Here is a 26,156-nt window from a genome sequence, read left to right as displayed (position 1 = left end):
ACCAAGATTGTGAATATGAAAATCCTTTTGGTTAGGAGTTAAAAAGGGTGTGGATCTATGTTATCAACATTGTGATTGTTACGTACTCCTGTTTAGCAGCAGTGGTGAAACTATTTCTTCAGATGTGTTATAAGTTTCATTTTCACATTCAGCTTTCCCGCTCCATCCCCTTGTGACTTTCAAAGCTAGGATATGTATTGGACCCTGGAAAGAAAATAAACACAAATATGCAACTACTGAAATCTTACAAAATTTCAGTAGGATTGTACCCACGGTGAAGTGGAGAGCTCTGGAAAGTCAGTGACAGGCCTGATTATGTTCCAATGGATCTGGTAATTCACATCGTAGTGATAAAGTGGAATCTGCATTTCCCAACAAATCACAATTTTGGTAAAATTGGCAATACCCCTAATATGTTTGCAAGTCTCATGTATCTTACCTTTAGAACAGGAGTAGGCCATTCAGCCCCCATGCCTGTTCTGCCATTCATTCAGATCATGGTTGATCTTTACCTCCCCACCACCTTGTTCCTCCGTTGCGCTGTGTGTACATTTGGTGCACTACTGGATCATTGCTTCCCTCAAGAATTCTTGAAGTGTGAATTGGTTAGGGTAGGGAAAACTCAACTTGTTTTGAACCACGTTTGTCAAGTTTTGCTTTACTCCTGTAATTCTCCTCTTCCACCCTCTCAAAAACCTCAAATAAAATTCTTCTAGTCCATCCTTGTAATAATTCCATCCAAGTAACAACTTCTCACTTTCTAAATTAGGCTTTGTTTAAATGAGACTTTAATGGCAATTTTGTACGTTGGTTTGGCACAAATGGCAAGTTAATACTGTTGATGTAATTAGACTTTTCTGTTTTTAATTATTATTTGTAGTTCAATTAAAATTGTTGCTGAGATGATCACATGGAAATTTACTACTATGTACCCAGGGTGTTTTTCAACAAGCAGTGTGAAAAGGACCCTCGTTCCTATGTTGTGCTGAATGAAGATTACTTCACTTTCAGCCACCTGCAGCATGCAATGATGCAGAACTGAGTTAAGGCACTTCTTGGAAAGGAATTAAAATTAATATTAGTCCAATCAGACAGTGAAAACTGATTGCATTTGATTGAAGCATTACGTGGAGTGATCTAAAGATGAGTCTGCTCTGTGCTTAGCTGTTCAGCAGCTAGTAATGTGATGGATCTCCAACAAGAAAAGGCCCACCTGTCTTCCCCCTGACCTTCAATAGCACCACCATTACCAAGTCCCCATCAGCAACATCCCTGGGGGTCACCACTGACCGGAAGCTGAGCTAGATCCGCCATATCAACACTGGCTGTAAAAGCAGGGCAGAGAATGGGTATTCTGCAAAGGGTGGCTTGCCTTCCAACCCCACAAAATCTCTCCTCCATCTATAAGGCTTGTTGGGAGTGTGTTGGAATATTCATCACTCATCGCTGGATGTGTGCAGCTGCAATAGCACTCAGTGCCCTGCTGCTCGACTCAATATCCACCTCTTCACCGGTCCACTGTGGCTGCAGTATGACCTATGTACACTATGCACTGCATCGATTCCCAGCCCTGTAAAAGCAACCACCAAGAAGGACCAGTGCAGCAAGAAAATGGGAACAGCATCACATCCAATTTCCCCACCAACACCATCCTGCCATTTCTACATCGTCACTGGATTAAAATCTTGGAATTCTCAACCTAACACCATTGTGGGAACATCATCAGCACAAAGGCTGCAGAGAAGGAATGGGCAATAAATGCAGCCTTGCCAGCATCACTCTCACATTTTCCTCTTTACCTATGCCATCAACTTTTCCAGACAGTAATAACTCCAACATCTTGTGAATCCCACAGAGCGTCATTTTTCTCCTAATCTGCCTCATTGCCTCTTCTTTGTTCTAGTTCAAAGATTTTCTCGTTGGTCATTCTTGTCAACTTCAGCATGTCTGTAGTACCGTAACTGAGTGCTTCCAGTCTTTCTTCATGCAGGGTGGATAGTAGACTCAACTAACTTGTCAGAACCTTGCAGATCAGCTTCTCAGAATTGGGTTTCTATATTCAATTGAAAAACTTGTTATCTTCTAATGTGAAGAGTGCTACTGTTCACAAAAACTGAACCAACTCCAGTTTCGTGAGGTGGGAAGGTGTACAGTCTTAGATTTGTGTTAATGTCTGTCCAGAGGATTTGCTCAATTTGGGGGAGGAAGAAGTTATGTAGAATGAATGACCTTTTAATGTTTTTTGGCCTTTTAGAATGATCCACACAAGATCATGGGTTGGGAACTACTGCAGTTTTACTGTGAAATTTATTGTGAAAGTCACACTTCATGGATATTGAATCAGTTTGCTTCTCTTTTCAGCAAAGCCAGGAGGTCAGGTGAGGTGTCAGTACTTTCCAGCGGTGGATAAAGTTGTCTTTGTGGATGACTATGCAGTGGGATGTAGAAAAGACTTGAATGGCATCTTGCTCCTCGATACAGCACTGCAGACCCCTGTCTCAAAGCAGGATGATGTGGTTCAGCTTGAATTGCCAGTTACAGAGGTAAGAACATTTTCTGTGTCTGAATGGGTTCTCGTTTTCTGAAAATGGGTAACTTTATAAGGATAAGTGTTTCTCCCTCTTCCTCCTCCTTTCCTGAAATTGCATTTATTACTCTGTGGTATAAAGTTTATACCTTAAGCAAAGAATGAGCTCTGTAACAACAGTGATGGAGGATAAATAAATACCTCTACTTATGAGGCCGATAATGAACATTAATGTTTACATATGAGTTAGCTGATCAGCCTAATTTTTGGCAGTATTTCATCTCTTCCTGCTGTAAATTAGGATTGCTGTTCTGGCTGAGATCATCTAATGCAGCAGAGTGAATCTGAAGCCTTCTTCCAGCAGCCATGGATCTTTCCTCCCTGCCGTGGGACAGATCACCCTATAATGACATCCTATGTAGCAGTAACTTTTAGCTGTGGCAGTTAAAGTGAATCAAAGTTGAATGAATAATGGTGCACTTAGAATCCTGGAAAACTATGGATGCCTTATTAAGACTGACCTAAAGTTAAGAATCCTAGGTGGCTGATGGGGGGGGGGCTGCTGTGTATGTTTGCACTGTACCACAGGGTAAGGACCTGAATGTATTTTGTGGTTTTGCTGATGTTTGTCTCTCTCGGAACCTGTACGTGATTGAACCAGGACTGGTATGTGTATCACTTTTGGGGCCTTGAAAAGATGACAATGGGTTTCTGAAGTGGAAATAGCTAATTTAAGATACCCTTTCAGTTATGTAGAGAAATGTGAAAGCTGGCCTGCAAATTAAAACTGTAATTTCTGAAAATCCACGAGCTAGACAAAGAAGTGATTGCAAAAAGATTTTAAAATGTTTCAGTATCAACTACAGACACGTTGTGGAAATTTCATTCTCAAAATTATCCTAAATTATACAACCATAAAGATTGCTTAAAAGGTTGGCTATAGACCTTGATGCAATTTAATGAGAAAAGCTAACTCCAAAAGTGAATGACATGAGCATGTCATGGCCATTCATTTTTCAGTAATTTATTAATTCCTTTCATAGATTCTTAATAAAACAAAATGGAAATTTACTCAGCTACTGTACAACTTTCTCTTTCCTGAATCTCTCTTAAATCCCACCCTAGTGGGAACTTTTTGGGTGTTAATGGCTTCTTTTAGGATGCCCACAAGATATGGATACCTAGGAATGACTTCAGGGCAGTAACCCTGTAAGGGTTCAGATGACGTCCTTAACCACAAGGGTGAAGTGTTTTGTTTGTGCGTCTGACTCCAAGGTGACATTATAGCCGTGAAATCTCAATCTTGTTTTTGTTCATTTTGTAGTTTATAGCGTGACTTTTTTCCTGCCAGTGGGTATCCTGCCAATCACTTGATGTATGATGCTCCCTCGTGGGTTAAGTATTGTGGCATGACCTTATTAAACCTGAATGATAAACTATAGTTGATTACTGGGGTACACAATACATTGTGTCTTCTACATTTTGTGTTGAACCAGTTGATTTTTGAACTCAAGAATTTTTCAGGAAAATTTATTTTACCTTTTTTTTAAAACTGCAAATAATTCTTATTTGCAGCCAATTTTATTAGTAAAATCTGATCTGTCACATGTCCTAATACCTTCCCCTTGTGGCATGATGTGTGCAAATGCTTTCAGTTGAGGGGATCAAGAGCTTGGTAGAGTGGGCTGGAAAGGATGTGATAACAGAACACTTGGAAGGCATTAACGGGATTGGATAAAGTCAGCATGGGTTTATGAAAGGGAAATCATGCTTAACAAATCTACTGGAGTTTTTTGAGGTAATTAGTAGAATAGATAGGGGAGAACCAGTGGATGTGGTGTATTTGGATTTTCAGAAGGCTTTTGATAAGGTCCCATACAAGAGGTTAGTGTTAAAAATTAAAGCACATGGGATTGGGGGGGGAGTATACTGGCATGGATTGAGAATTGGTTGACAGACAGGAAACAGAGAGTAGGAATAAACGGGTCTTTTTCCAGGTGGCAGGCAGTGACTAGTGGGGTGCCGCAGGGATCAGTGCTTGGGCCCCAGCTATTCACAATATATATGAATGATTTGGATGAGGGAACTAAATGTAACATTTCCAAGTTTGCAGACGACACAAAGCTGGGGTGGAATGAGAGCTGTGAGGAGGATGCAAAGAGGCTCCAATGTGATTTAGACAAGTTGGGTGAGTGGGCAAGAACATGGCAGATGCAGTATAATGTGGATAAATGTGAGGTTATCCACTTTGGTTGTAAAAACAGAAAGGCAGATTATTATCTGAATGGTGATAGATTGGGAAAAGGGGAGGTGCAACAAGACCTGGGTGTCCTTGTACACCAGTCGCTGAAAGCGAGCATTCAGGTACAGCAAGCAGTTAGGAAGGCGAATGGTATGCTGGCCTTCATTGCAAGAGGATTTGAGTACAGGGGCAAGGATGTCTTACTGCAGTTATACAGGGCCTTGGTGAGACCACATCCAGAGTATTGTGTGCAGTTTTAGTCTCCTTATCTGAGGAAGGATGTCCTTGCCATGGAGGGAGTGCAACGAACGTTTACCAGACTGATTCCTGGGATGGCAGGACTGACGTACGAGGAGAGATTGGGTTGACTAGGCTTATATTCACTCGAGTTTAGAAGAATGAGAGGTGATCTCATTGAAACATATAAAATTCTAACAGGACTAGACAGACTAGATGCAGGGAGGATGTTCCCGATGGCTGGGGAGTCCAGAACCAGGGGTCACAGTCTCAGGATACGGGGTATGCCATTTAGAACAGAGATGAGGAGAAATTTCTTCACTCGGGGTGGTGAACCTGTGGAATTCTCTACTACAGAAGGCAGTGGAGGCCAAGTCATTAGATGTATTCAAGAAGGAGATAGATATATTTCTTAATGCTAGAGGGATCAAGGGATATGGGGAAAAAGCGGGAACAGGGTACTGAGTTAGATGATCAGCCATGATAATTTTGAATGGTGGAGCAGGCCCGAAGAGCCGAATGGCCTGCTCTTGCTCCTATTTTCTATGTTTCTATGAACCCGTTTTCATCCCTCCAAATGCCATTGGGCTGCTTGATGTTCCACCTTATCACAAAATGCCTCCTATTGCACCAGTTCCTTTTAACAACACTGTCAAATGCTCATTGCTCTTTCATGCTTTGAATTGTTTCCAGTTTAAGTGCAGTACTGAGGGAGTGCTCCACTGTCAAGGATGTCGTCTTTCAGATGTGACGTTAAACTGAGGCCTAATCTGACTCCTCAGGTGGATGTAAAATATCCCATGGCACTGTTCAAAGAGGAGCACAGGTGTTCTGGTGGTCTGGCCAATATTTATCCATCAACCAACATCACTGAAACAGATTATCTGGTTATCTCGCTGTTTGTAGGACCTGGCTGTGCACACATTTGGCTGCTACGTTTCCCTACATTACAACAGTGACTACTCTTTAAAAGTACTTCATTGAATATGAAACGCTTTGGAACGTCCTGAGGTCATGAAAGGTGCTATTGAAATGCAAATTCTTTCTGCTCTTTCTCAACTGTTCAGCAATGTCTTTTTTCTGGCTAACTTTATTCAGTAAGTACATATACCAGTGAGTACTGCTCTTTCCTTGCAATGTGAGGAGTACTACAACATGTTCAGTGGGATTTGAGCGGTGTTGTGGTCAACGGTATGAACGTGGAAGTGACCTGCATTGATTTGAAAATATTAAAATCAGGTTAGGCAAGAGAGGAGTGAGATATGCAGATCCTTTCAGCTGAGTGAGTAATGGGCCCTTTAGCCAATTAATATTTTTGTCATACATGTTCAATTCATTTTAATGTCCTTTTATATGTATAAAAGATTACACGTAAATATTGTACCTATTTGGGAGCAAAACTTTTTTTTGCAGTTATCTAACATAGGAGCAACACCATTTATTTAGCTGAAAGGTTATTTTGACAGGTAAAACCACTTTCGTGTCACAGTAAATTGATCTGTTGTGGGTTTCTGTTGAGCAGCTCCACAGATTTAGTTTCTGTTGAGGGTGTTTTTAAGTTTTAACACTTGGCTTTAGGAAGCATTTCTAGCTGCTAACATTTCAGGTGGTTCAAATTAAATTACGTACCGGGAATGTCAAAATACTTTCGCTTACTTGTTGATCATGTGGGCACTAATCACTAGGATTAAGGCATAAAACTGTTCGTGGAACTACCATGAAAGGGAATGGTATATGCAAGTGCTTTCCACCTTTTTGTTGCTTAGCTGTATGCAGTTGCTTTCGATTAAGAGTGTTGGACAGTGGAGGTTGTGAACTCTTTCAGAATCATTGCCAATCCTGGTTGGTTGCCAAAAGTAATTTTTACTGTTGAGAAAGGTGCTTTCCTTTTTTCTCTCGGTGCCAAGTGCTCCACTGGCGTAATGATGAAACGTACTCCTGAGTCTTGCAGGTTCTAGTGTCCTGTAACTATCAAGTACATTGCACTATCATTTTTTATAGATTTTAAATTTAAAATATAAATTGTCCTGTTTCTTGGGATTTTTGTTTTCCACAGTATATTTAAAATCTACTTATTACTTTGCCCACAAGTCAAATGGATTTCTGAATGGTGCCCATATATTTTCAGTATCTCGACAGATTAATCAATTAAGGTAATCTCTGGCTGTTACTTTAACTGGTTACTAACTAAAGCAGGGAAGGTGTTAAATCTATAGCAAGAAATTATAGGGCTTTTGAAAAAAGGAAGCTTTTTGTTTAAAGCGACATTGTAATGAACAGTTTTCAGACTGATACCATAAGGACTATTGCTGCATGGCATGTCATTGGTATAACTGCAGTGTTTAGGTTTTTTTTAATAGTTGCTTAGTACAACAAGGGTTGCAATATGTTTTTTTTTCCTGTGATCAGTGTAGGTCATTTTTCTAGAAGATCTATACTTAAAGAAACTAGTTGAAGTTTGTGCTTGTTTGCTTATGTGTGTACTGTCTTTTACATGTGTAGGCCCAACAATTGCTGTCTGCTTGTCTGGAGAAGGTGGAAGTATCGTATATAGAAGGGTATGATCAGTTTATCTCACAATTGAAAGATGGGTTGCAAAATACCTCACATGAGACGGCAGCAAATCACAAAGTTGCAAAGGTTAGTAGAAACTACAGTACATTCTCCAAAGGATGATATTGTGGCCCAATACTTTAACCTGTAGATGGAGAAAACCCCTGCACTTTCACTTCAGACGGTTGTTAGAACTTAGTGATGCGTTGTGAAGGCACTCTAGCCGCTAAAGTTGAAGGTCCAGTGATGCAGTAAATGAAATGTCCCCAACAGTGTTGTCAACGTACAAGCTGTTTGGGAAACAGCTGCCAGTATAACAACAACACTGTCCTATTATAACTGTAGCACCAAGATTAATGGGACCAGCAATACTGTTGTTCAGGCATTGTGGCCATTACTGTCCCTGTTCTTATTCTTGTGATGTGGGCAATGCTGGCAAGGCTGCATTTATTGCCCATCCTTATTTGCCCTGAGTAAGTTGTCCTGGTGGGACTTCTTGAGCTGCTGCTTCCTTTCCTCCCACCTGTACCAGATAGGGTCATCTGGTTGCCAGACTTGAAATTTGCTCCTCCTGGCTGAGTGATGCATTTTAGCAAGATTTCATGATCTTTTATGTTATTTAGTTCCTTTTTGTTTTTGAAATGTTAGTTCCTGGACTTTTAGAAATCTCGAAATATTAAAATGTTCATTTTAAAAACTTGCACCGTTGGAGCAAAATACTATTATAAGCAAACATTTATGATCTAAGGAGTGGAAAAATTCTGAAGCTCCTTAATCCAATTTGCAATGGTGTACTTGTCAGTTCCTGCATGCAATTTTGAACTGTATTTCAGAACTGGATGTAAAAATTGATGATTGAACCTCCATGAATGCTTCCAATGGAGGAGAAACACCTGGCAATATCCCTTTGATACGTCTACTGCGATGGGCGATCTTGGAACATGTGCTGTTTCTTACTCTCGCTATGCATATAAGGACTTTGTTCTGAGCCACATTTTTAATTCTCTTTCCAGTTGTCAGCAGCAATCCATGCTTACTTGTGTACCTGAGGGAGCTTTTTTTCTAAAAAAAAACAGATGCTCCACACTGCACAACTGTGAATTAGAATGACTGTGTTACCTTTGTTTACCAGTTTTCCTTTGTGAAAGTAGCTGGCCTGTGACCATCCATCCTCTCCTGCTTTCCAACAACTCCCTGGCTAAGATCAGGAACTATTGTAGGCAGTGGACTCCATGTCTAGGTTTTAATAAAGCTGTGTTTTTGTGAAATACTAAGGTGTATATTTATGAATCTGATGTTTTTATTTCCCAAGGTATGCAGTAATACATATGCTCTTTTTTTTGCAGTGGGCAACAGTCACTTTTCATCTTCCTCATCATATCCTGAAATCGGTTGCTAATGCCATTGTAAATGAGTTGAAAAAGACCAATCATAATATTTCTGCCCTGTCCGTGGCCTCATCTGTAATGGATAGGCTATCCTACCTCTTACCAAGTGCGCGACCTGAACTTGGTGTGGGTCCTGGCCGCTCAGTGGACAGGTATGAGATAGTTTACTATTCTTTGAATAGAACAAAGTCATAATGTTAAATTTGCCATCAATTTTATTTCAGATTATATAAAGTCTAATAACGATATGCTGTGTTGGCTAACTAGTTACCCAACTATTGAATTGTTTAACTGTTGGAGTTCATGCTTAGCTCTTGCATAAATTTCCTCTGTTCAGGCTTTAACTTAAAAGAAGTCACTAATAGAGGCACAGACATGATCCACAGATGTGCTTTTAAAGAAGCAACTCTTAATGGTATGGTAATTTTGTCTCAATCGTCCTTTGGTAGATTGAGCATTGAAGCCATTTTTTTTCAGTAATCTTTCCTTCAACATAGCAAGTCAACTGAATTTGGGATTGGCTTTTTTAAAAAACACAATTAGGGATCAGCTTTGGGGTGCTTTAATGTTGTTATGACATTAGGAGAAATGCTAGATGGTATGAAAATTTGGATTCATATGTCAGCATAGCTAAAGCACAGTGGGTAAAGGATAGCATGTGTTTTTATTAATTCACAACCTGCACATTGAATGTATAAAACCCCTAAGCGAGTATCCTTAGTGATCTCATCAAAACTTGCTGTTTAAATATGGATTATGTACTTGACTGGCTTCATCTTTTATCTCAGACTCCAAAGGACAGAAATCAAATGATCCATTCAGACCAAATGCTGAAGTCTACTTACTATTCATAAAGTGCCAGTATGCACAGGCTTTTTGTGTTATTTGTGCAATGACTAGTGCTTGGCAGGAATTTTTGTGGCGAATGAAGTTTCTGTGTATCAATTAATTTTGTTTTGCTGGGTTTTGAAGTTGAAAGAAGTTCTGCTTTCATGTTTCCGCCCCCCCCACCCCTCTCCTGCTCTGGTTATTTAGGCCTTTCTGCCATGTCCAAAATGGTAGCTAGTGCCAAAATGGAGTCGCAATTACCATGGGATTACAGCCAGGTCCAAAAATAGTTATTTGTTAAGGCCTATTTTTTAAAAACTGCATCTGTTCCATGTGTTCACTCAATCTAACAGACTGAAAATAATATTCATAGAATGATGTGAATATTGTAATGGATAGGCTATCCTACCTCTTACCAAGTGCGCGACCTGAACTTGGTGTGGGTCCTGGCCGCTCAGTGGACAGGTATGAGATAGTTTACTATTCTTAGAATAGAACTAAGTCATAATGTTAAATTTGCCATCGTTTTATTTCAGATTATATAAAGTCTAATAACGATATGCTGTGTTGGCTAACTAGTTACCCAACTATTGAATTGTTTAACTGTTGGAGTTCATGCTTAGCTCTTGCATAAATTTCCTCTGTTCAGGCTTTAACTTAAAAGAAGTCACTAATAGAGGCACAGATATGATCCACAGATGTGCTTTTAAAGAAGCAACTCTTAATGGTATGGTAATTTTGTCTCAATCGTCCTTTGGTAGATTGAGCATTGACGCCGTTGTTTTCTTCAATAATCTTTCCTTCAACATAGCAAGTCAAAAAAATTCCTGTTGCTGCAACACATAAACATAGAAACTTGAGTAAAAGGCATTATTATTGTAGGAGAAAGTATTCTCAAAATAAATTAGTTTCCTCTCTTCCTCTTTATCTTCCACCCTCCCCACCCTATCGTTTCTTTTTTAAATACTCTACCTGTATTTTTGCTTTGCATTTAACCCTTCTTCCTGTAGAAACCCTCCATTTCTGGTCCCTGCACACGAATGTGGGATATTTCAATGAAGCTGGAATTGGGGAAACATAAGTGCCTCCCTAAGGAATCCTGCAGATGGCCATTCTGGCTTAGCACCTTGTGGATAGGAGATACAGAATAAAATAGTTTGAGAAGTTTGTTCTTAAATGTAAGACAAGCTGGGTGTGGCCATTTGTATCACAAGTGGTGCATCACCGCCCTCCCCGTCCCCAACCCGTAACAAAAGTTTCATGCGTCCATTACAAGTGATGAAGTAGCAGTCAAGGCAAACTCGCATTACCCTTAAATCTGTGCAATATAAACAATTTCAACTCTCTATTTAGGTCGCTAATGTATAGTGAGGCTAACAGACGAGAAACCTTCACCTCTTGGCCACATGTAGGATACAGATGGGCTCAGCCTGATCCAATGGCTCAGGCAGGATTCTATCACCAAGTAAGTTCTTAATAGTCATTCCCAGTATCGTAAAGTACCTAGCTTTTGTTGTTTTTGTACTTTCGAACTATGTAATGAACAGAATTATTGAAATTATATAAATGTAAAAACTCAGGATTTGGGGGAAGCAAAGAGTATAATGTGGAAAAGTTAACTTTTACCTTTTACTGTTGAGTCAACCTTTTTGTAGTATTGTTTAACTTCAATTCATGAGAGGAGATAGATTTCTTCATCTGAACTCACCAAAGTAACATGGTGACCCCATGTAAGAAACACAAATTGCATTTTCAACACTGGATCATGAGTAAAAATGACTTTGCCAAAAGGTCCCATGTTCCATTTCTGGTCTGTACTGAGTTAATTGATCAGGTTGGGAATCAGTTGGCTTAGACTAGTTGCCTTTTGGCTAACGGAGGGGGAAAAGTCCAATGGGACTCCTGCTCCTGATCACTATTCAGTGGACTTGCAAAGCATTCTTTAATTTTGTCTAAGCTTTTGAGAACTGAAGCAAACATTATCAAATAAGCTGACCTGAATCCTTGTTTTGCTTTTTATTTAGCCAGCCTCCTCTGGGGATGACCGGGCCATGTGTTTTACATGTAGTGTATGCCTGGTGTGCTGGGAGCCCACAGATGAACCGTGGTAAGTAAGACGTGTAATTCCATGTGTGCATTAAGTGGATAAAATCAAGATAGTTGGACTTGCTGCAGTATTTACACAGAATTCTTTCTATTCAGAAAGTATGGAGTTGATGCCCTTATGAGTGTGGCTGCACACTATATGGGGTTTACTTGATGTTTTCCTAATACTGTTAGGGGATATTTGCTATTTTCTGCAATGTGCAATAATATTCCCAGCAATAATACCTTGAAAAGACCAGAACAGAGTCCCATAATAGTGGGTGAGGAGAAGGGGGTGGGGTGGGGTGCAGGCAGGAACCAGTAACTGTTTTGTGGTATGTATTAACTTAAAATATACCATTATTTTATTCTAAAATTATCAGTGACCAAATGTATGTGCTTTCAGCCAGCTGGAGAATTTTGCACCTGAGATTTGCAACTATTTTATGGAGTAATCTTTTGCTATTGGTGTCTGTGTTTTTCTTTTAAATGGAGACGATCTGTAGAAAATTGTAAACTTTTAACATCTATTTCGAGACACCTGATAAGTTGTAGCATTCTCTTTTTTTGTATGATCTCAATGCATTTCATTTTTGGATTTTATCTTGTGCACAAAAAAAGTAGATTTGTCTCCCTATTAAATCTACATTAACATTTTACAAGCTGCTGTTTGTCAATTGCAGAATTTAATTTGTTAAATACATGGCTTATGGGCAGGAAATAGAGCCGCAGCAATTGTAATAAGTAGAATACTTTTATTGAGCCTTTAACTTTGAAGCAATTTGATCAAATTTCATAAAATAGTACTTGTGGGATTGTGGAGGCCTTGTCTGTATTTGTAGTCTTGACAATTTTAACATTTTTTTAATACAACATAGGTCAGAACACGAACGGCATTCTCCTAACTGCCCATTTGTGAAAGGTGAACACACACAAAATGTGCCACTGTCAATAACGTTGGCAACAAGTCCAGCGCAGTTTCCCAGCGTAGATGTCCCCGATCGAATAGCATGTGTTGGCTTTGGAAGCTGTCCTCATTTCTTAGCGGCTTCAACAAGGCGTGGGAAGATCTGTATATGGGATGTATCTAAAATGATGAAGGTATCACTTATTTTATTTAGTGATCGTCTGAGTTTTAATTATCACTCTGTTTTCCTTCTGAAGGACCTCTCAAACCAGCTGGATAAATGTAATTGGCTGTTGAGAAGTATGTATATAGGTAATTACTGGTATAGGGGTGCAAACCCATCTCTTATCAGTCAATAGCACAGGATGTTAGTTTTCATGCACAATGTTTAAACTGTACATTGTGCCTGGTTGTGAAACCTATTTTTGAGAATTCATCTTGGAAAATCCTTCGAGATCAAGGCTAAAGTGGAGTGAAGTTCACCTAAGGTGAATTCCATTTTTGTGTTGGTAGAGATGCATGTTTTCCTCTTCTGTCTTCCCATTTCTTTCCTCACACCAGCTTCCACTCCAGAAATAGTTCAATAGTTTAGATGCAGAATGCATTGGCTTCAACCTCAGAAGGGCACACCATACTGGCCCATTGTGATATTTAGTGCAGAACCTTGGGCAGCTTCTCTCTGTTGAGCGGATCTCGCCAGTAATTGGCCAGATTCTGCTCACGTACCTTCACTTAGGACCTTTTTGGGTGGTAGAGAGAAGACTTTGTTTTCGTCATTCTAGGCTATAGTTAACCTCTGGTACAGGTGTCAGCCATGGCTTAATGTCGCCTCTGAGTCAGAAGGTTGTGGGTTCAAGTCCCATTCCAGAGACGAGCACATAATCTATTCAGACACTCAGTACAGTACTGAGGGAGTGCTGCACTGTTGGAGTTGCTGTCTTTCGGATGAGACGTTAAACCGAGGCCATGTCAGCCCTCTGGTGGATCCCACGGCACCATTCGAAGAGGAGCAGGGGAGTTCTCCCAGTGTCCTGACCAATATTTATCCCTTAATCAACTCCTAAAACAAATGATCTGGTCGTTATCTCATTGCTGTTTGTGGGACCTTGCTGTGCACAAATTGGCTGCCCTGTTTCCCTACATTCCAACGGTGACTGCACTTCAAAAGTACTTCATTGGCTGTTTTGCTGCGTCTCTCGCTCCTTCATGGTGCTACTCTTGTTGTCCAATGTTGGGCCATTAAGCTTTTTAAATAATTCTGTTTTACTGCCAGTTTCCTGGCATTCTGTTTTAAGAAAATATTAGTCTACAAACAGATCAGGGTGTTATGTACCCTAAGTAAGTGACTTGATGTAGCGAATGTAACTGGGGAATGGAGAGCAATGGAAAGGCATTGGCAGAATTATGTTGTATTTATTTGCCATTAGGTCAAATATTTACAATTAAAGTCAAATTGTACTGGGCAATTTCTATGAAAGGTGCATCATCCAGTACTTTCTGCAAAGAAACCCTATGCAAACCATAAAGTACCAGAGAGAAATGTGTGTATTAAAATTCTAAAGACATTTTAAAAGGTACTTTACTTTTTCAGGTTGTTGGATATCATCCCTTGGTGAGGATTGGTGTCCTACTCCTAGGTCTCTGGTAGTGCCACTCTAATACTGGCTGCTAGGAGGATAAATCTCATTGACATTTGTTCCTTTTGGGGAAATGTGTGGCCTTTGCTTGTACCTTTCCACTCTTTCCCATCAGGGGAGAATTGTTTCCAGGAGCCTGCATTCTCGCACTCTGTGGTGCTGTGGGTTGGAGCCTTAATAGAATCATAGAAGTTTACAACATGGAAACAGGCCCTTCGGCCCAACATGTCCATGTCTGCTGTGCCAGATAGGATCAACTGTTTAATGCACCAGAGACATCTTTTTAACTACCTTTTTTTAAAAAAAAAATCCAGGTTCATTTGAAATTTGACATCAATCCATATGATGCAGCAATTTTGAGGCAGATTTCTATACCTGGGGTGGAACACGTGCCAGGTAGCGAATCCCGGAGACCAACACTGGCATGGTTAGAAGACTCTTCCAGTTGTTCTGATATACCGAAATTAGAAGGTGACAGGTAATGAACTAATTAAAGTAAAAGTTTGAATTTTTGTCCTGAATTGGTGCTTCAAGTTGACATAATATCCAGTTGTTGGAAAATTTCATAATGCAGCTCCTATTGCATTTGCATATGCTTCATCAAAGTGTGCTTTTTTTTAATATAGTGATGATCAGCTGGAAGATTCTGATAGTGAAGAGCATTCCAGATCAGATTCAGCAACAGGTAAGATCAAAATGGGAAAGTTTTTTTCCACCCAGACTACCACTTTCCATAACACTGGTGTATTCTTCACTATGCTGGATCAGTGTCGGTTGCTGGCTGCCTGATTCCAGTATATCCAAGCTAATTGTTCAGAGGCTACGCTACACCAGTTCCTGGGAACATGGTAACTTGAGCTGGGAATTGGCTTTCTTATCAGTCAGGAAGTAAAAAGCAAATTCTTGGGCAATAAAGTTAATTATATAATTTTTAATTACCTCTGATATAGATTGGAAAACTTTTTTAAAAAAAAAGTTGCTGACATCATAGGAACAGGAATAGGTCAGTCAGCCTCTTGAGCCTGTGCCACCATTCAATTAGATCATAGCTGATCTGTATCTTAACTCCATCACATGACCTAACCGCACATGATCGTTTTTTGATCATCTCCTCCTCAATTAGCTCTTACCAGTGAGACCAATTTAATGCATTTTGCTCTCCACGTGAAATGTATAGAAAATGCTGGTAAATTCCACATTTCCAGCTAAGTTCATCCCATAAGTAAAGTGTGACCTAAGATGGCAGTCGTGACTCAGTTGGTAGCACTCTTGCCTCTGAGTCAGAAAGTTGTGGGTTCAAGCTCTACTTCAAAGCCTTGAGCACATAACCTAAGCTGATACTCCAGTGCAGTACTGAGGGGGTGCTGTCTTTCGGATGAGTCGTTAAACCGAGGCCCTGTCTATCTTAGGTGGATGTAAAAGATCCCACGTAACTATTTGAAGAGCTGGGGAGACCTCTCTGGTATCCTGGTCAATATTTATCCCTTAACCAACACCTTTTTAAAAAGAAAGACTGATTTATCTCTGCTGTTTGTGGGGCTGCTGCATTTCCTACATTACATCAGTGACCACGCTTGAAAAGTACTTCATTGGCTGAGAAGTGCTTTGGGATGACCTGAGCTTGTGAAAGGCATGATATAAATTAAAGTTTTTCTTTCTATTCCTTTTGCGCAGCAGTTGCAAGGACGCTGCGTGAGTCTACTTGATGACATATTTTGTATTTAATAACTAAACCTTCAGGATGTAATGTATATTTTGGGGGATTTGAGAGGTCCTTTCTTCACTATCTAAGTTTAGTAGTGTCATTTTGCACAAGTAAACATTTAAATATACCCCTTCATGAACTTTTCTTAAGCAGTGGTTATGGTGGTTGTGAGGATTTATAATTGTGCTGAGTTGTAGTAGTTATTAGTCTGGAAGTAAAAGATTTAGCAGCACCAGCCAGTGTTATAGAATATTAACATGAAAATCTTATTTTTATTAGGGCATACTTCTCAGAAGGAGTGCAGCATGGACGTCAGTATAGATGTGACTGCACTAAGTATCCTTCAGCAGCCTGAGAAACTTCAATGGGAAATCGTAGCAAATGTACTTGAGGACACTGTTAAGGACCTGGAGGAACTGGGTGGCAACACATCCACGGTCAACAACAAGAGTGAAAAAACTAAGGAAAAGCATGCTGAGCAGCACAACATTCCCTTTCCGTGTTTGTTAGCAGGAGTTTTATTATCTTACAAATCTGCTGCTGCTTCTCCTATTAGTAGTCACTCACGGAGGTCTCTGGACTCTTTAAGTAGGACTCAAGGCGAAAGTGTGTCTGAGCAAGTGACTATGGACAATGAATCCTGCAGTAACTCTGAGCTGAGTTCACCATTAGTAAGAAGGACCTTGCCTTTATTGTTGCTTTATAGCATTAAAGAATCTGATGAAAAGGCAGGTAAAGTTTTTGCACAAATGAACAATCTTGTGAGTAAAAGTTTACATGATGAAGGTTTCACTGTTCCACAGATAATAGAAATGGAATTAGATAGCCAGGAACAGCTCTTGTTGCAGGACCCTCCTATGACATACATTCAGCAATTTGCTGATGCTGCAGCCAACCTTGCCTCTGTAGACTCTGATAAATGGAGTTCACTGGTTCCGAAACCTGGTGCCCTAGTCCATTGCCTGCGGCTGCCAAAGTTTGCTGAAGAGGAGAACCTCCATGTTGATTCTATCACTCCCTGTGCTGACGGAATTCATCTTTTGATAGGACTGCGGACTTGTCCTGTTACATCCCTGAGTGCAATAAGTCAAGTAGAGGCCTTGAATAATTTAAATAAGTTGAACTCGGCACTGTGTAATAGAAGTAAAGGAGATTTAGAATCCAACCTAACCATAGGGATTAATGCAGATATTGGTTTTCTTCAGGAAGATCCACCAACTGACACAAAAACTCCACTCATAATCCAGCCTGAGCAAAGAAATCTGAGTGGTGGTTATCTTCTGCTTTATAAAATGAATTACAGCACAAGGATAGTAACTTTAGAAGAGCAGCCTGTTAAAGTGCAACATATAAAGGATCCACAGGATGCGGTTACCTCACTAATATTACTTCCACCGGATGTGTTGGATAATCGAGAAGATGACTGCGAGGAAATAATAGATGAAACGCCTTTGACCTCAAAAAACGGGATTGTGAGAGAAAAGAAACCTGATGCCTCTAATCTGGGGCACTTAGTAGTTACTACTCAGGGAGGATTTGTAAAAATACTAGATCTCTCAAACTTTGAAACTCTGGCTAAAGTGGAGCCGCCTCAAAAAGAGAGTAGTAATGAGCTAGATCCTTTTATCTCAGTGGTGTACTGCTCTGGAACAGACAGACTTTGTGCTTGCACCTATGGTAAGACAGTTTCACTAACAACTTTGTCTTGTCAAAAAGTGTAATTCTTAAAGGCCAAGATTTTCTGTGGGATTTACCACTCTTAGCTTGAAATGTTTCATGTATCAGATGTTACTAAGTGCACTTTACCCTTGTGTAATTTAAAAAGGTTTGTATGGTTCACTCTTTTCCATGGTTGGGCATTGTGTTGCATGTGATTTGTACTGTCAAACTGTGTTCAAAGTAGCTGACAGCTTGTTGCACAAACTTACATAGAATATACAGCACAGAAACAGGTCATTCGGCCCAACAGGTCCATGCTGGTGTTTAAGCCCCATAGTATGTTGGGACATACTTTCATTTATACAAAATGTAAATCAGTGAATTGGGATTTTACATTTCTTTGAAACTGACCAGTGTCCTGCAGTTTTCGGGGTAACAGCAAAATACCTTACAAAGATCTATTTATTCTTTTAATCCTCTGTTAACATATCGATTATTGATTTTCTTCCCACTCCACATCTTTGCCTCTTTAGCCACCACCCCCCCCCCCCCCCTCCCATTTCCCTTGCAGTGGAATTAGATGGCCTGTTACTTTGGCCATTCAGACACACCACTTGGTGACACACTGTAGATGGCATTGGCGGCGATCTGGGAACCCATCCTCTCCCATAGAGCATGTAGATGGGCGAGGAATTGGAGTAAAAACATTTATACTCACGTAAAAATTTCCTGCACAGTGTCCAACTCTTCCTCCACGTAAAATACTCAGAGGGCTGGGTGAGAAGGGCTACATAAACGTGGTCATTGTATCAACAGCCAGAGAAGCAAAGCCTTGCATGCTGACTGTACAGTTTCCCCTCCCTGTCCCTACATTATAGTTTCTACACTATTTCCTCTTCTGTTCTGTGGACCATGTCTCTTTCAGGGGATAGATTGAAGACCGCTGCCCATTATAACTGCAAGGTGGTCTACATAAATGGTCCAGGGTAGTGTGAGGTTTGAGATTTAGTTCAGGATCTAAGGGATATTGAGGTTTTGCACCCTCAGCAAACAACGGAGTAAGGCATATAGTCAGGTGATGGTAATTCTTCCATTTGAACATTGTGAAGACCAAAGTCGTCTTATTTGGCACCCACCAAGAAAACCAGTATCCTTGCACCTGACTATATTCCTTCCTCAGTTGTTTGCTGAGGGTGCAACACCTCAGTTGTTTGCTGAGGGTGCAAAACCTGAACTAAGTCTCACACCTCACACACTATTGGCGAGGTTGTTTGCTTCCAACTTCACAATATCGATTGCCTGAGGCACCTCCCTCCCCCCTCCTCTCCCAGCCCATTCTGCTGAAATCTTTGTCAACACCTTTTATCTGCAGATTCAACTTCTTCAGTGTTCTCCTTGAGGGTTTCCTGACCACATCCTGTTTGTTACTGAGTCCTTGTTGACCTTTGTTAGCTTCCTGTTCCCCAATATACCAAATCCAAAAACCCCTCATTTTACAAACCCCTCCTTGGCCTCGGCCCATCTTATCTCTGAAGCCTCCTCCAGCTCTAAATCCCAGCTCATGCTCTTTCCGATTCTAATTCTGGCCCCTTGTGCCTCTCCAATCACCTCTGTCCCATTCCCAAACCCCTGGGTCAGCCTTGTGTGGCAGAGCCTTCAATCTTCAATATTGCTGTTTTGGTGCTCTCGCTATCCATTCCCCTTGATATTTCAGTCCCTGCTTTTAAGAGCCTTACGAAAAGCTATCGTATCACTGCTGCTACTTGCAACCGTTTCACCTCCTGAAGTGCCTTGGGGCATTTACTACTATAAAAGAACTATATAAAATTTTGACCAAATTCAGTTTTGAAATGCCGAATGTGTCTGAATTCTTATGTGAAAAATATAAGTTGAAGACAGGGTTGAACAATATATTGACTCATTTAAACCTAGGGCATGCTTGTAACAGTCCATCTGAAAAACGAGGATAATGCAAAAGAGCTCATTTTTCTACCTTTTATGATACTGATTTTTAAATTTGCAAATTGCTGTTCAACTGTACATCAAATTACTGAACACAAGTGCATTATAATCTGTCATAAACATTGAAAAACAGCTCTTTTGCATTATCCCTGATTTTCACGTGGACTGTTAACAAACTGAAGTCATTGTTAAACTTTATTACTTGATATTACAGCTTTGTGTGTGGGTCAGATTTTCATTTCTGATTACCTCTTGAGACAGATAACTGATGCATGCTGTTTTTATTAAAAAAAAGGATTTTTTTTGGCAGTAAAAGTACTGTTTCAGAAGAACGCATCTTCCGTTACTGGGGAAATTTTGACGAGCCTGCCAAACAGTTAGGGCATCTGTATGGTAGCTAATTAGTATCTTACTGGCTACTAGTCGATATGGATTCTGTAGTATTGACATTGTTACTGGTATTTGTAGTTGTGTTGATGTGATAAGACATGAACCTTTTCCTCCCCAGAAGTTTGTCAATTCCATTATCTTCACAACCAGTGTCTCAAGGGGAAATGTAGATTTGATTGATTTCTAAAGAGCTCTCCAGATTTAGGCTGTGGCTCTTGTTCGCAGTATAAATAGTATGCTACAGTCAGTTTTAAGAATGCCCATGTGGGTCAGTGTTGTACATGTGTGCCTTGTTCTGTTTGTTTAAATTGCTATGCTAGGCAATGTTGCTTGGAAAACTTCATTAAGCCTATTGATCCTTGATTTTTGCAGCCCTGGGTTTGAAAACCTGTAAAGTGGTTATTTGTTAATGAAGCACTGAAAAGCTGTAACAATGAAATTATGGATTTGGAGGAGAAAGTGATGTTGAACCAGACTTTTACTCAGTGTAGTGGCTGCATTTTTGCCCTATTTTCTCCAGCTAGGCAACCTTCCTGCTTCTCCCAAGTTTACACCATTAGAGAGTTGAGTTGTACAGTCCAGTCTATGGTAATCTCCATGGCTGTTTTAGTGCAGCCGTTTCATGTGGCGGGGGCAGGTTGTACAGAGGAGGAAGCAAAAGGAGAGTGTGCTTCACTGGTGCTTGGAGAGCTCCCCACCTGCTTAGTTTACTAAACCTTTTCCCAAATAATTTGGCCAAGATTGGAAAATAGGACATCTCCGGAATCGCATGTGGAAATCCCCACTGAGACTGATCTGAATGCGGATCTCTGGTTATTAAAGGTTTTAACCTTATTTTTTTTTAGACTAACTCTTAGGATGCAAGTGTTGGAAGTTCTTTATTTATTACGATGTATCCCAGTACCAGTAGCTTTTATCCTCCATTCATCTCATTCAATTATTCCCTTAGGTTGACTTGATCCATTCTATAGGGCAAATCCTCTAATCACTATCTGCATGGATTCAGTTAACCGCTTGCAGACTGACCTAACACAATGCACATGAAGTGTTAAGAAGGGACCAGAGCCCCTTGTCCTCTCGCGTGTGCACACCGTCTCAATTGGTGCGCATGAATGTATGTGACATGGAGATTGGTAAAGCTTGCCCTTTGATCAAACGACCGCATCTTCTGTGTCCCCACCTAAATTCTTCAATTCCCTGCTCGGTGTCCACCTCTTCCACCATGTGAAATGCTCAGCACTAGATGAGAAGGGTTATATAAATGTAGTCATTGTATCAAAATTCAAGTCATAATTGAGAGTAGTGTTTGACACTGAGTTTTGCTTCCAAGCTACAGCCCTTAAACATCAATAAAATTTAGCTAAGTAAAATCATACAGCCTCTTCCTTCCCTCGACTGCTTTGAACCTTCAAGTTATTTTATCTTGCTTGCTGTGATCAAATTGCTATAATACTGGGTGGGTCCAAACTCATTAGATTTTTACTTCCGATCAAACAAAAGTGACACAAAATTTGTTAGAATTGAGGTTTCAGGTGATGCAGGGTACACATGCACTAAGGAAAGCTAGCTTTCTGAAATTCATAGATTATTCAGTATTAACTTCGGATTCTGGTCATATCAATGTGTGATCAGCCAGATTTTTTCACTTGCCCTTGCCAGCTCATACATAATTGGACGTGTTGACTAAGAGCTTTCCATGATCGATCATCATTCACTCCTAAATCACGTTCCATTTTAGTGCAGGAACATTGCTTAATTTCTTGACAAGTTTCCTATTCCATTGTCCAATAACCTTGCGTTTTTCCACTTTAAAATCCAGCTCACATTGCTTAAGTCATCAATACAAAAAGTTCCGAACCCTTTGAATTATAATCAGCCTGACATTTGACTTGGGTACTTAGCTTGGTGTCATCAGCATACTTTATCTTGCTTCAGAAAGCATTCTGCTAGTTTGAGTTATTTGAACAGCAATGGCCACAGAATCATATACTGTAGAAAGGACTAAGGCTGTGTACCCCCTTCAAAACTAGAGCTTTCTTATTTATCTTGCCACCTACTGACTATTGTTAAGAGATTTTAATCCAATTAGCTAATTTCCAATTAATTCCATGAGCCCTAGTCACTCTTGTCTGCAATATGCAGAACATTATCAAAGATCTTCTGAAAACTATGCTCTGTTTGGTTATATTGAGGTGAAGTGAGAGTGACTGCCCTTGACATCAAGGCAGTATTTGACCGAGTTTGGCACCAAGGAGCCCTCGTAAAACTCTCCAGTGGCTGGAGTCATACCTAGCACAAAGGAAGATGATAGTGGTTGTTGGAGGCCAATCATCTCACCCGCAGGACATTGCTGCAGGAGTTCCTCAGGGCAGTGTCCTAGGCCCAACCATCTTCAGCTGCTTCATCAATGACCTTCCCTCCATCATAAGGTCAGAAATGGGGATTGACGCTGATGATTGTACAGTGTTCAGTTCCATTCGCAACCCCTCAGATAATGAAGCAGTCCGAGCCCGCATGCAGCAAGACCTGGACAACATCCAGGCTTGGGCTCATAAGTGGCAAGTAACATTCGTGCCAGGCAATGACCACCTCCCCTTGACATTCAATGGCATTACCGTGGCCGAATCCCCCACCATCAACTTCCTTGGGGGTCACCATTGACCAGAAACTTAACTGGACCAGCCACATAAATACTGTGGCTACAAGAGCAGGTCAGAGGCTGGGTATTCTGTGGTGAGTGACTCACCTCCTGACTCCCCAAAGCACAAGTCAGGAATGTGATGGAATACTCTCCACTTGCCTGGATGAGTGCAGCTCCAACAACTCTAAGCTTGACACCATCCAGGACAAAGCAGCCCGCTTGATTGGCACCCCATCCACCACCCTAAACATTCACTCCCTTCACCACCGGCGCACTGTACCATCCACAGGATGCACTGCAGCGACTCGCCAAGGCTTCTTCGACAGCACCTCCCAAACCCGCGACCTCTACCACCTAGAAGGACAAGAGCAGCCGGTACATGGGAACAACACCACCTGCATGTTCCCCTCCAAGTCACACACCATCCCGACTTGGAAATATATTGCTGTTCCTTCATCGTCGCTGGGGCAAAATCCTGGAACTCCCTTCCTAACAGCACTGTGGGAGAACCTTCACCACACGGACTGCAGCGGTTCAAGAAAGTGGCTCACCACCACCTTCTCAAGGGCAATTGGGGATGGGCAATAAATGCCGGCCTCGCCAGCAACGCCCTCATCCCATGAACAAATAAAGAAAAAAAAATTCACTAGACTGTCCTGGTCAAATAAGGTCTGATTTTCAAAGAATTCCATTAGATTTGTGAGGCATGACCATTTGTTTCAAAGATCCATGATGGCCACTCCTTATTGCCCAAGACCACTGGAAAATTACAGCCGCGTTTTTATTGTGGAGTTAGTGAGATTCATACAGCCCTATGAAAATTGTCCTGCTCCACTCCCTGGTTTGCCCCTCACCACTGCTCCTGGCTTCTAACCGATGCTGCTGAAGTTCCAGAAGATAAAATACTTCTGCATACTGTGGGTGGGAATTTCTGATCTTAGAATAGTGTTTCAAGGTCAGGAATTCACACCCACCATTGTGCAGCAAAGGTCGATCCTCCAGAGCAGCAGATCAGAATGGAGCTAGGGATGATGGTGATAAACACACCAGGGAAAAGCTGGCTGTGTGGTCGGTGGTGGGGAAGGGTATAGAATGCCAGCATGTACTGGGGCGGGGGGGGGGGGGAAGAGAAGGAATTTAATCTGACAAGGGAGGGGGATTAATAAATAACTTAAGCTGATTTGGTACCAGTACATTTCAACAGTTTGCAACTTTTCCATTGGAAATAGAGGAAAAATCCCAATAACTTTTGCATCAATCTTCCAGTGTCCTTAATTATAGGCTTTTCTCCCTAGATGAACTTTGAAATATTTTGGTAGGGAGCGGTGGAGAAGGAAGAGGATGCTGGGGAATAGAGCACATACAAGTTAAGAGAATTTCCCAATGCACCAGTTTGAATTAATCCAGTCCTTATAGCACCTTTTATAAGCCGAATACAATGGGATTTGGCAGATAGTCGAGAGTCCTCAGATTTATTGTTGCATGATACCCCAGGCATGGTTACAGTTCCAAGTAACAAAAGAAACAAAGTAGATTTTATTCATCAAAAAAAATGAAATGCAAAATAACAAAAGTTGTGCAATGAGGCAATTCTTGCACGAGGCTTCATCCTGTGAAAATTCTGGTAGATAATCAGGATTGCATATAATAGTATGAATAATAGCATTTCTATTACACTGGATTATAGGCAGTTTGTGCATTATGCCATCACTCATTTCATCCTGGGTTGAGATTGCCCAAAGTGGCATCACATAGGATTCTTGTAGCTGGCAGTTCTTTTGTCAGCCCGTGCTTGGGTCTAAGAGGTGATGGGCCGTTGTTCCAAGCACCTATGGAGCTCTGTCCTCAGGATGGCTCCATTTGATTAATGTGAAAATGGTTCGAATTAGTTCCTATTGTTTTGAAAATATAAATTGTGAAATAGTTTAAATGGCAATAGTGTCATTGCTGTTTTGTCGTTTCTGGTTGGAAAAATTAGTTTGTTTATTATTAACTATTGGAGTTGAGAATTAGAATAGGTCAGCTGATACAGCATTTGGACTTGAGGTTTTACCTTGATTGAGGGAGGGGGTGGTCAGGTCATGTTTGTGCTCCACATAGTTTCTCCACAGTTTGGACAATCTGTTAGCCCAGACAAAAGCAGCATTCTTAAATGCAGCAAAAGTAATGTATGTTTTGCCAATTTATGGTCAACAGGAATATTAGTTTACCTGGATATCAAATTGACTGCAGTTGGAGGAAATTTAGATAAATTGGGCACCATTTGACAGGATCTAGGATCATTTTATGGTGCTAATGGAATAGTGTAGAGTTTGAGTTCTTAAATCTGTAGCCAGTAATCTGCAATTTTCTTGGATGCAATTTATGATTAAATATCCTACAGCAAAAGTTATTCAGTTGACTGATCAAAAAACAATCTGGCTGCCATCTGCAGGGGTGTATTTGAAGGGCATTTTTGAAGATTGAGAATAGCTGTAATCAAGTAGATATTAATGATCCTCATCTTCATATAATAAACATTAAGTATACTGAATGAATATGATCAGATTAATCCTTAATAACAGGTTTGCTGCAGTCTTGTGTATGTACTCAAGTAGGCTGACTGAGGAAGGGCAGTGAATGCATCCATAGGGATGTCTGCAGGCTGAACTAATTTGCCCCTCAAGTTGAGAGCTGGAACTAGGGAATGTGCTGTGATGAAATTCTTTTTTTCAAAAAGGTGGAGAACTTCATTTCCTTCAGATTGGAGGGACTTATGAAGATGCGGATGAAACTGATATATTTGTGGATGGCAACCTTCCTAAAGGGATAGATCAGTTGTCCGAAGGAATCAGACACACATCTAACCCTTCTAGCCCTGGAATTACAGGTAAGAATCTTGATCTGGGAAGTCGGCGGGTATTTGCCTTGCTTCTCGTGTGTTCAGTCTTTAGGTGTACAATGCAGTATCAATTCTTGTGATGGAATATTTTAATTCCTTTCAGGGAGATGCTTGACCTTTGCTCAGTGTTGCCCAGTTACTCAGATAAGATTAGAAGTTGTAGGGGAAGGAGGAGGAGAGAAATTGAGCCTGTGTTCTACCCTTTGGGATTTCTGTGTCTTGGCCAACGTTTTTCCTTCAACCAAAAACAAACTAACATAGGAACCTAGAAACTAGGAGCCTGCTCTGCCATTCAAAATGATCATGATGTGGAGATGCCGGTGATGGACTGGGGTGGACAAATGTAAGGAGTCTTACAACACCAGGTTATAGTCCAACTGACGAAGGAGGAAAGCTCCGAAAGCTTGCGATTTCAAATAAAACTGTTGGACTATAACCTGGTGTTGTAAGACTCCTTACAAAATGATCATGGCTGATCGTCTAACTCAGTACCCTGTTCCCGCTTTTTCCCCAT

General features: G+C 40.7%; 1 protein-coding gene across 1 annotated transcript in view; it reads left to right on the top strand.

The window, feature by feature from the left end:
• Nucleotides 1-26,156, top strand: part of birc6 (baculoviral IAP repeat containing 6) — a 199,698-nt gene that overhangs the window by 15,163 nt on the left and 158,379 nt on the right. Inside the window, exons 2-11 of the mRNA XM_067988688.1 lie at nucleotides 2,362-2,543; nucleotides 7,509-7,646; nucleotides 8,906-9,099; nucleotides 11,129-11,240; nucleotides 11,800-11,882; nucleotides 12,739-12,961; nucleotides 14,719-14,882; nucleotides 15,031-15,089; nucleotides 16,389-17,786; nucleotides 25,481-25,630. Of these exons, the coding sequence (XP_067844789.1) occupies nucleotides 2,362-2,543; nucleotides 7,509-7,646; nucleotides 8,906-9,099; nucleotides 11,129-11,240; nucleotides 11,800-11,882; nucleotides 12,739-12,961; nucleotides 14,719-14,882; nucleotides 15,031-15,089; nucleotides 16,389-17,786; nucleotides 25,481-25,630 (2,703 nt within the window). The remainder of the gene's footprint in view (nucleotides 1-2,361; nucleotides 2,544-7,508; nucleotides 7,647-8,905; nucleotides 9,100-11,128; nucleotides 11,241-11,799; nucleotides 11,883-12,738; nucleotides 12,962-14,718; nucleotides 14,883-15,030; nucleotides 15,090-16,388; nucleotides 17,787-25,480; nucleotides 25,631-26,156) is intronic.

Source organism: Heptranchias perlo, chromosome 8 (assembly GCF_035084215.1).
Source record: "Heptranchias perlo isolate sHepPer1 chromosome 8, sHepPer1.hap1, whole genome shotgun sequence".
NCBI lineage: Eukaryota > Metazoa > Chordata > Chondrichthyes > Hexanchiformes > Hexanchidae > Heptranchias > Heptranchias perlo.
This window is presented reverse-complemented; position numbering and strand designations above follow the sequence as displayed.